The sequence below is a fragment of the Psammomys obesus genome, unplaced genomic scaffold (genome assembly GCF_907164565.1).
Source record: "Psammomys obesus unplaced genomic scaffold, mPsaObe1.curated_primary_1811, whole genome shotgun sequence".
In the NCBI taxonomy this organism is placed as follows: Eukaryota; Metazoa; Chordata; class Mammalia; order Rodentia; family Muridae; genus Psammomys; species Psammomys obesus.
This window is the reverse complement of record NW_026596234.1, coordinates 1536661-1546747: the sequence shown is the minus strand read 5'-3', so window position 1 is coordinate 1546747 and position 10087 is coordinate 1536661. Positions and strand designations below refer to the sequence as shown.

Genomic DNA, 10087 nt, shown 5'->3' with positions numbered 1-10087 from the left:
TGGTTAGGAGCACTTGCTGCTCTTTCAGAGGATCCTGGTTCAGTTCTCGCCACCCACATGATGGTTCCCAACCATCTGTAACTCCAGTTCCAGGGGATCCGAAGCCCACTTTTGATGTTTGCTGGCACCAGGCATGTATGTGACACACACATACATATGTTCAGGCAAAGCACTCATACAGATAAAATAAACAAAACAAAACAAAACAGAAAAAGAAAGCCAGGCGTGGTGGCTCATGCCTTTAATCCCAGCACTCAGGAAGCAGAGGCAGGCAGGTCTCTGTGAGTTTGAGACTAGCCTGGTCTACATAATGAGTTCCAGGACAGCCAGAGATACATAGTAAGACCCTGTCTCAAAGATAAAAAACAAAGAAAGAAAAAAGGCAACAGAAGTGGAAGGTATCTCATGTCTGGATGACCCTCTCTGCTGAGTTCCTTTCCTCTCCACCCAAGGAGATGCCACCTGCCTTGTGCCTCTTATGGTGGATGTCTCCAGGGAGTCTCCCCAGGTTGGTGAGTGCCTGGTGCCACCTTGAAGATGCATGAGTTACAGATGTGATCACAGACACCTCTCTCATCACAGACGGGGAAACTGAGGCTTGGATGATAGGAACTCCTAGGAACAGCACTGCAGTGAGAATACTGTGCACAGCCCTCATGCGGCTGCTGTGGTTTGGTCTGCATCAGTGCACACTTGGGGTGTGGGTGCTTGGAGGAATCCACACGGTGCCTCATGTGCCAGGGTCTCTAGTCCCCTCCTTCTCCCTACCCCAGTATCTGGGATGTGCTAATAGACATCCAGGCAGCTGGCTTTGCCTTCGACAGATGCATGGATGGGAGGTATGCCCACTTGGAGCAAGTGACAGAAGCATGCCTTGCTCTTGTCCCTGTGATGTCTGCAAAGGTTGCAGACTACTATCCTTTGCTTTCCTTCTAACCGGGGCCCACTATCCCCGCCCTCAAGCTGAACTGGGTAAATCGAGGTTCCACACAGGAGGCAGGTTAGGGGTGGCCTTCATGGTTGGGTGACCTCTTGGTTTCCTCACCTGGCAGTGGAAATGCCAGGAAGTGGCCAGTGGAGATAAGACTGTGTGTGTATGTGTGTGTGTGTGTGTGGCCTACAGAACACCCTCTGCCTTCCACTGCCATCACCTTGCTGCATCAGGGCCCTAAAACTGACCCGAAGCTCCTGGTCAGTCACCACCAGCTGACATGACCTGGTGTGAAGAGGATACTGCAAATAAGGCTGCCTTAACAACTGCTGGGACGATGGCTGAGCCAGGCCACAAGGCCACATGTCGCCCAGTTCCAAGACTGTCTCTGTGTGGGTCTACCCACCAGCAAAAGCCTAAGTGTGCAGATTGCCAGAACAAGGCCCTTTACTGCCCTGTCTGGAAGGGAACGTATAAATAAATACAGACGTTTGTGATGCTGGCCAGAGGGATGCATTTGCCTTGGGGCAGTGTCCTGGTTCATTGCTCAACCTGCACACTGGTCTCTGGCGGTCCTGTATCCATCCACAGGCAAGGAAGGACCTTTCAGCTTTGCAGAGTGAAACATGGGATATGAAGACCTTGAGGCTCCAGCGGCTTTGTGTCGGGTCCCCTTTCTCTTATTGCCTGCCTGGACTCTGTTTGTTTCACTTGGATCAGATTTTACTGGGGGATGCTGTGAACCTTTGCCAGCTGCTACAAGCTGTAAATGTTGACCATTGATGGCAAGAGCTGAATTCAAGTAATTGGTGGGTATCTCCAGTCATCTTGGCTGCAGAGCAGTCCATGAGGGGTCTGGGCAGTCCATTGCTATCCCAGATGGGGCTCCAACCCTTCATCCACCAGCCTTCTTCTTTCTCTAGGCAGTCAGCAAAAAAAAAAAGCTTCCCCATGACAGTGCTGAGGGACCCATGGGGCTGCTGGCTTCAGGAACTAACCTCTGTTCCTAAGATCCCCTGGGGTGACAGTTCTCTAAGCACCTAGGCCAAGGCCAGGGCACACCAGGTCTCTTGACGCAGGACCCCACTGAGGCCAGCCTGGGGGCTCAGGGACGAGTTGGTGAAGGCAAAGTCTTCAGGCTCAAACTTGAACTCCAAGTGGCTGGGGGCCAGGGATTCATCCGCTGGGCTGGGGGCCTGCAGGGAGGATGGGGTGAGGGAGAATGGAAGATCTACCACCTCTCTGGGACTGGGAGTCATAGAATAGGGTGATTTTCTCCAAGGGCCTCTCAGCTTTGAATGAGTAGAAAAGCTCCTTGGCAGCATGGCTAGTGAGACTGGCGGGGCTCTGGACCATGCATGCCACACAGCTCTGGGGAAGGATGCCACCACATCGGTGGTTAAGGGCTATGTGCCCAGGGAAGCTCTGGGAGAGATCTTGGGGCTCTGATGGGATCTGAATTGGTGAAGAAGGAAGGTTCTCCCTGAAGTGTGAAGACCTGTCTCTTGTACTCCCCTGCCTCATCTGCCTTACCTGGGAGGGGACAGTGGGCCCAGCACACACTGGAGAAGCCAGACTTGTCTCTGCCTTCAAAGTGGTGGCTGAGCTCTCAGTGTTGAGGATAGTGGGAGAAGAGGTTGTGGTGTTTGCTGTGGATCCTGGGAGGGAAGAGGGGGTCATTACAGAAGGTGCCATTTCTGACCATATTTCCTGCCACATGGCCAATTCTCCTGTCCTTGTCCAGAGAGATTCAGAGATTTCTTAAAGTCACACATCACTGAAGGGTGGAGAGGGTCAGGTATAGCTTTGTGCACCCCACAGCTGTCCATGTGCCCCTCCCCCAGCAAGCCTAAGGACACCCACCAGGGGCTGGGTTAGAGTGAGACTCAGAGGTCTGGGAGTGGCCCCTCCTGGCTCCCTGCGCACCTGAGGAGCCCTTGATCTTGGCAGGGTTCTTCGGTTTCCGTTTTCTGGTCTGGATACTCTCCTTTTTCATTGCCAGTGGCCTTGGCACCTAGCAGGAACAGCGAGGGTAGGTGGCTGCTCTCTGTCCCTGCTCACCCCGGGGCCCCTCAATCACCTTCCTGTCCCACCCCAGAGAGCCAGCCCCTCCTAGATGCTGGGCTGACCCGAGGGCACAGGCCTGTTGAGTCACCTCTACCCTTGGATGCCGTCCCATCTGTCTGAGAGCACGGTTGAAGTGCAGAGAGGGCAAGGTATGGGTGCACACCATCTGTCCTAGGCCAAAAAGCCCTGGGGAGCTCCATGAACCTCAGAAGGCAGGTCTGCTCAGTGGGCATGGAGGCTTTGTCTCCCAGAGGAGTGGGTATGTGTAAGTCAACACTCAACACATGTGTAACACTACCAGACCATGTTCAGGCCAGGGGCCAAAGGCTATCCTGTCTAGCTGGGGTCGTTCTAGACAGAGGTAGCTACTCTCTGCCACTCACCCCATGGAGCTTCATGTAGAGGCCACAGGCATTGCACACAGGCTCGCCCTCTGCGTTGCGCCTCCAGAGGGTGGTGGTGGCAGTGTGGCAGTTGGAGCAGCAGAGTCCGGATCGACGGGACGAGGACTGTGAGGCAAGTGAGCTGGAGTGAGCCCAGACTTTGGGGGGGGGGGCTCTGGTGCAGTAGATGACAATGAACAGGATGGAGGGAAGCTAGACTCAGCAGTTACCAGCTGCCAGGTCGGAGACCATTCTGCTTGAGTGAGAAGTTTGGGTGCTAAAGGCTTGAGGCCTGCCACGACCTATCTGGCAGGACATGATGTCTTTTGTTCCACAGAGCTTAGATTCATTGGCCTTCTGGTCCCAGGACCAGTCCCTTCACCTCTGGGCACTTCCCATCACTGAACTGTAACAGACTTTCAGGGTCTGGTTGTGGGGTTCTGAGCACCTGAAGGTCTGGTACAGACATACAGCCATTGATTATTGTTCTAAGATATCCAGGTTGATCTAATCCTGTGGGAGGTCTCTGTGGGGGATCACGGCCCTGAAGGCCACAGACACCTCAGGAGGTCAGGCCCAAACGTTAACCTTCAGGATCCTGCTGGTCCTCTTGCACATATCTTTCCCCAGAGCTCAGAGCACACACTGACAATACCCCACAGGGTTCCCAGTACTCACAGAGTGTTGAGTAGAGTACTCTGTGCAGGGTCCTATCTGTCATGTCTCACCCTTGCTGTGCTCTCTTCTTGGAGTCTCTTGATCCTGGGCTGGGTAAAGCCTTCTAGCTGTCTGCCTCATCCCACTACATCTCTCTTCAGTATTCCTGATCTCACACACTTGGAGAGAACCCAGACTTCCCTGTGTTTGGGGAACTTGGGCCCTGTACTAGAGGGGAGGCTGGGTACAGGAATCTGGGCCTAGCTAATGAAGTTGGTCAGGGGCAAGAAGTGGGCTTTCTGTGCTGTTTTGGGAGTCATCAGAGAGGGCCCAACCAGTCTTCACAAGCTCAAGGTCTCCTGGGCTCACTGAGATCTGTACCTGTCCTGTAAGGCTCACAGTTCAACATGTGATGGAATCTCGTCCCTACTGTTGAAAGGTCTATCCAGTTACTTGGACCCTAAGGTCTTCCTAAGCTCCACAGCCCAGCCTTGCTGTGACACTACTGGCATCAGACTCTACTGTTCTGTCTCTACATTGGTCTTGCCCTTGGATGATACCTCTGTCCCCCTGCCCCCCCCCCCCATCTGTCTCCCTTATGGTTCAGGGATGCAAATTTCCACTACAATTCTAGAACATCAGCCAAAAGTGATAAGGAGGGTGTCTGCATAAGTGTATCTACTTTAGTACTTGAAATAAGATTAGCAAGATATCTGTGTTTACTTGGAAGTCACACTTAACAAGGTGCCTGGCACTTGTAGTTCCTAGTTTCTGCTGGATCTTCAGAGCTAGGGAGCCCTGGCCTCCCTTCTTTCATGAACCGGCTAAAGGCTATGGGTAACTTCTGAGATATGGCGGGTGAGAAGCAAAATCATGTGCCTTTTGTGCAGACCCCACACAGGAAGAAAGATGCACCAGCTTCTTCCTACACACCAGAAGTGCAAGAGAAAGTTTGGAAAGCAGGTTGGAGTCTTTCATTGCAACTAAGTCATGCTTTTATAAGATTAAGAACATAGGGAAACAACCTGAGAAGCTTGCCTTTTCCTCAAACCTCACACCTGTCAGTCATTGCACGGAAGGGAAGCAGAAGCTCAGACATGTCAAGGAACCACAGGAAACTGAGGAGCCACGTGGGCAGAGCCCTCTCTTTTGAGAACTTGGGCACATGCCCATTTGCTATACACTGGTGCCCCACCCCCCAGCCTCCATCTGTCCTTCCTCCCTGTCTGTGCAGGCAGCCTGGCCACTTTCAGGTGCCAGACAGCTAGCCTCTCCTGGATTCATTTCATTTCCTTTTGTCTGTTCTTTTCGGGAAAAGTTCATCTTCCATGGATGCTCACCTGAAGGAGAGCATCACTGAGTGCCAGGCTCCATGTACTGGGGACCTCCAAATAAGTCAGCCTTGGAGCATAAGGCAGTCCTGCCAAGGTGGACACTCAGGGAGGTGGCTGGAACCTTGCTTAGTCATATGTGCGTCATATATTCAGGTGAGCTCTTTGGAAAATGGAAGCTGCAATACAAAGTGTTGGTACCCAGAACCTAGTTACCCAAGATTGGCTAAGAGACCCAGTTGGAGCCTTGAGGATAAGCCAAGGCTTGAAATGCCTTCAGTTCTAAGTGGACCCTCTCTTGGAAGACACACAGAAGACTAGGTCAAAGATTTGTCCCTTGTCTGCTGAGGGAAAACCGAGATGGGATGTGAGTAGTGAGTAGAGCATGTTTGGGGTCAGAGACACCTACTCCTCTACCCCAGAGCAAATCAGGGGCTCTTGCCTGATTCCTCTTATCACTTATCACCTCTTATCACACTGCTTATCACTGTGTCCAAGTGCCCAGTTCAGAACCTGGTACAGAGGAGAGCGGGCAGTGTAAAGGGACAAGGCAGGTATGCTGCCTGGGAGGCTGTACCCTGAGGCCTGGGATGCAGTCCTCCATGACTGGGCTATATTTCTATGGTTTCCTCATTAGTGAGCATCACTGAGACCAGGCTGGGCAGCTCACATGGAGAGGGTTCCATTATAAGGCAGATCACTGAAGGGCACAGTAGCTTGTGAGATGGTGGTCCATCAGATGGCAAGAAGCAAAGTATTGGGCAGGATGGGCCTGCAGATCCCCAAACCCCAGGCCAGCTCAGAGGAAGAGCGTCATGGCTTCCCTAAAGCCTCTTCCCGCATCCTGTCCACCTCCTGGAGCTCACAAACTCCTGTTCCCATCCTAGGACCTCACATGCCCAAAACCCTGAGAGTGGACAGAGAGCTACAGCCCCAAGTCAGTACACTTAGGAAACCAGCTTCACCACACCTGTCAGGCAGGGCTAGGGCAGCCGGTCCCCAGATGCTGCCTGCTACAGACACGGGGCTCGTCTGAAACCTGAAGGGTGAGGAGCTCCCTTCCAGGTGGAGATGTTGACACTCATGTGGGGTTTACACCTGGGCCTGGTGCTCAGGAGCAGTCCTGTCCAGGTCTGAGGCCCATAAACCCACTATAGCCTCCACAGCAAGAACACAAGCTGCTAACTCCAACCCAAACTCATATATAAACTTAAACCTGAAGCTTTGCCTATGAGATGATAGAGCAAAGCTACTTCCTGCTTTCACAACTTCTAGTGGCCCAAGCCTGAGCCTTCACTTCTAACCAGCCCTGGCATCCCAAACACCTATGCAGTATGCGCCAGAAAGAGCCAAAACGGAAAAGAAGATTTAGCCAAGGAGCCAGGCATAAGACAAAGGCCTGGTTTCCTGGAGACCCTCGAAGCACAGGCAGAAAGTGTTTCACAAGGACACACACCCAAACGCTGTCTCCTTCAATTCTCAACACCACCGTCAATGCACCCTCAACCTTATCTGTGCTGGCCACCTTGAGGCCTCCAAGACTCATGATCAGGTTGCCACCCACTATTACCACCACCACAGTCCCTCTGCAGGGCTGAGCCCTCAGGGTCCTACGGAGACTAACTCTGGTGCTGGGACGTCCTGTGGTCGTGTAGCAAGTGGCCTTGACACATACCTTGTTCTGTCAAGTACCAAGTAACTTGCCAACGCTGCAGTGGGTTGTAAGACCTGACCACATCTCCATTAGGAGTTTGGGCCTGGATCCTGATGGTTCCCTGGATATTTTCAAACTCCAGGAGGAAATGAGTTGGCGTGGCTCCACCAGGAGCCCTGGGCAGCCCACATTGCCCTGTGTTCCAGTCCCTACCCCATCCTTTAGGATCCCAGACACCTCTGAGTTTACAGGAGCCAGCTATTCCCTCTGGGAATTCCCAGCTATTCCCTTTGTAACCCTGGCCCTGGCCCTGGCCCTCTCCCTGCCGCACTCACCAGACGCTTCTGGGGCCTCACTAGTGGCCGGTTGACCCCGTTCATCTTGTGATAGAGGCCGCAGGCGTTGCATAGGTAGTGTCCGGTGCCATCACGGCGCCACAGGGGTGTAGACAGGGCTCCACAGTTGACGCACTCCCGGCCCTCACCAGGGAACTCCTCCAAGAAGTCAGGGACTGTGGGGACAAGACGCTTGTACACTGGGGCCTCTGCCCCACTGGAAAGCCTGAGGGCTTCTGCTGGGCTCTACCTCCTTTCACAGTGTCTTATAATACATATTACACGGCATATAACATACAGCTCATTTAAAGAGCGATTTATTTATATACTTAGTCATATTTTGTTTTTAACGAACTTTGTTTGTTAGCTCAACAACCTTGTTTATAAGGCAGGGGTGTAAATAAGCCAAACTTTCAGGTAGACATCTGAGATGGCTCCTTTCTTAACCAGAGTCCATGCCGGCCTTTGTATTTTTAATAAACGTTGGAAGCAGGCAGAGGGAAGTGGATGGCAGAGCCTCATTTTCCTTCTTCCCCTTTCCCACTTGAAGATCTCCTGTGTGTGAAGCGAGTGGGCCTCAAGGGCAGGGGATGGAGAGACAGAGATTTGAGACTCTATAAGGGCGCCGCTGGTCTTGCTGTCAGCTTTGTTGTGGGGTCAGTCACTGCCCTCCCTCAGAAGACAAAGTCACAGGGGCACCAGAGTGTCCCCACCCAGCTCCAGGTCTAGCCAGGCACCACAGATATGCAAGCAGTGGCCGGGGGCAGGGTGGGTACCAGGCACAGGGGCTGCCCTTGTCCATCTCAATGTACCAGGTCGGCTTGGGCCAAGAGGGGGCTGTGAATCAGGGGCCAGGCTTCCATGTTCTTGGAGGGATGGCCTACAGGAGGCCCTGAGCTGCAAACAGAGGTTGCCCCCCCTTTTTTTTCTGTGACTGTGTCTCAAAAATACCCAGAAACCCAGAGGAACGATTCCCAGCTCAACAACCTTGGAATCTAATCTAATTTAATTTATGTTCCTGGGAGGTATGGACATCTCAAGCTGGAATGCCAGTTTTGCAGACTGAGATGGCTATGGTGGCTTGTTCGAATAATCAGTATTCCGAGCTTTATAAAATTCATTCTCAGCCCGGGCATAAGAGCACATGCCTGCTCGGCACTTAGGAAGGGTGAAGGCAGAGGATTGCTGTTAAGTTTGAAGTTGTTCATTTTGACGCCTTATTTAAAAAAATATAATTTCCAAAATTTCCCAATAAAAGTTTAGAATGTAGGTTCCAAACTGACATAACCCAGAATGCTTTTTTTTTTTAATGCGTGTTTGGTCGTGTGAAAGACAGAAATTTATTATTATTATTTTGCTATTATACTGAAAAAAGAATTCTGGATCGAGTGTTTTTCATCGTGTTGTGTTCCACGAAGGGCCTTGTATCCTAGCAGTTCTAGGTGGGAATCTGCGGGGTCGGACCAGGCGGGGAGAGCCCTGACTACAGAAGAGCGCATTTCAGATTTTCGCATTTCGTAGCGTGCGGGTTTATCGCTACGCGCCTTAGCTTTAGAGCCAAGTCCACCGGACAGGACCAGCCTGGTACTCACCGAAGGTGGCTCTCCGGCCAGGGAGGCCACCAGGACGACCTTGCAGACCGTGCAGGATGCTGCTGTCGAAGGGTCCGGAGGTCCACGAAGGGGCTACATCGGGATTCACGTATGCTGGATAGGTCGTAGGGTACGAGGCACCCATGGGCCTCCCGAGCGAGGTTGGGTACTGTTCGCGAGCCAATAGCGCGCCCTGGAAGGCGCCGCCGTCCCGGGGCCCCGCGCTGCTGCCGCTGGCCGAGCCTGGGGGGCTGTGTGCGAATGGGAAGGCGGTGGCTCCGGTTGGATGTGCGGCTGGTGGGTGCGGGCTTCCGGAGCCGAAGGCTGAGGAATCGGCGGCCGCTGCCTGCGTCCAGCTGGAGTGTGCGGCGAGCGCGGGAGACTGCGAGCCCGGCTCACACGCAGGCAGGTAGGGCAGCATGGAGGGCACGCGCGTGGGTGCCACGAACACCGGGGAGCCGGCTCCCGAGGAGTGCAGAAAGGCTCCCGAGTCGGCGTAGGTGGCCTGGCTGGGGCTCTGAGCCAGCGCCAAGCTCTGGTACATTTCTCACTCCCCGCACGAGCCTGACCTGCAGAGAAGAAAAACAGGCGTCGAGGGCAGGATCACTGGGCCCCCTCCATCAGATCTCGCGCTCGCCCTGGGCAGGTGCTGCTGCTCCGCTTGCGCACTCCGTTCTTCTGAAGTCGGTTCACCGGGGCAGGTCCCGGGCTCCTCCGGGTGGAAAGACGGGGTTAGGAAGAGGCTCAGGAACTCAGGATTGAGGTCCTTGCCACGCACGGAAAGATCGCTGGCCAAAGCCCTCACCCGCGGAGCAGGGAGGAGCGGGGCTGGCCGAGGGCCGGTGACCGGTGGGTTGTAGACTGGGTCTCCGGAGGGAGCCGCTCTGCAGGAAATCCCGGGAGCTAGGGCAGCCCCGCCCCCACCGGGCCGCCCCTTCACTCTCGGAATCGGTCCCTCCCTCCCCTCAGGGTCAGCGCCAGGGCTCTGGCCGCGGTGCCACGTGACCCGAACAGGCTCCTCTGTCCGGCTCTCTGAGACCCAAACTTGCCGTGTATCCTCGTCTGAGCCTGAACAAACGCAGGCGATGCGAGGAGGCTGAGAGCCCGCAGGGTCCTGGGACAGCAGCAGCAGCTCTG

At 53.9% G+C, this 10087-nt stretch overlaps 1 protein-coding gene across 1 annotated transcript; it reads right to left on the bottom strand.

The window, feature by feature from the left end:
- Nucleotides 1–226: 226 nt before the first annotated feature.
- On the bottom strand, nt 227–9859 carry Gata5 (GATA binding protein 5). The gene is made up of 6 exons (XM_055595884.1): nt 8951–9859; nt 7359–7534; nt 3382–3507; nt 2858–2945; nt 2465–2589; nt 227–2127 (listed from the first exon to the last, which is right to left on the bottom strand). Exons 1-6 carry the CDS (start codon nt 9492–9494, stop codon nt 1972–1974), a joined length of 1215 nt encoding a protein of 404 aa, XP_055451859.1. The 5' UTR covers nt 9495–9859; the 3' UTR covers nt 227–1971.
- Between the last annotated feature and the right edge of the window lie 228 nt (nt 9860–10087).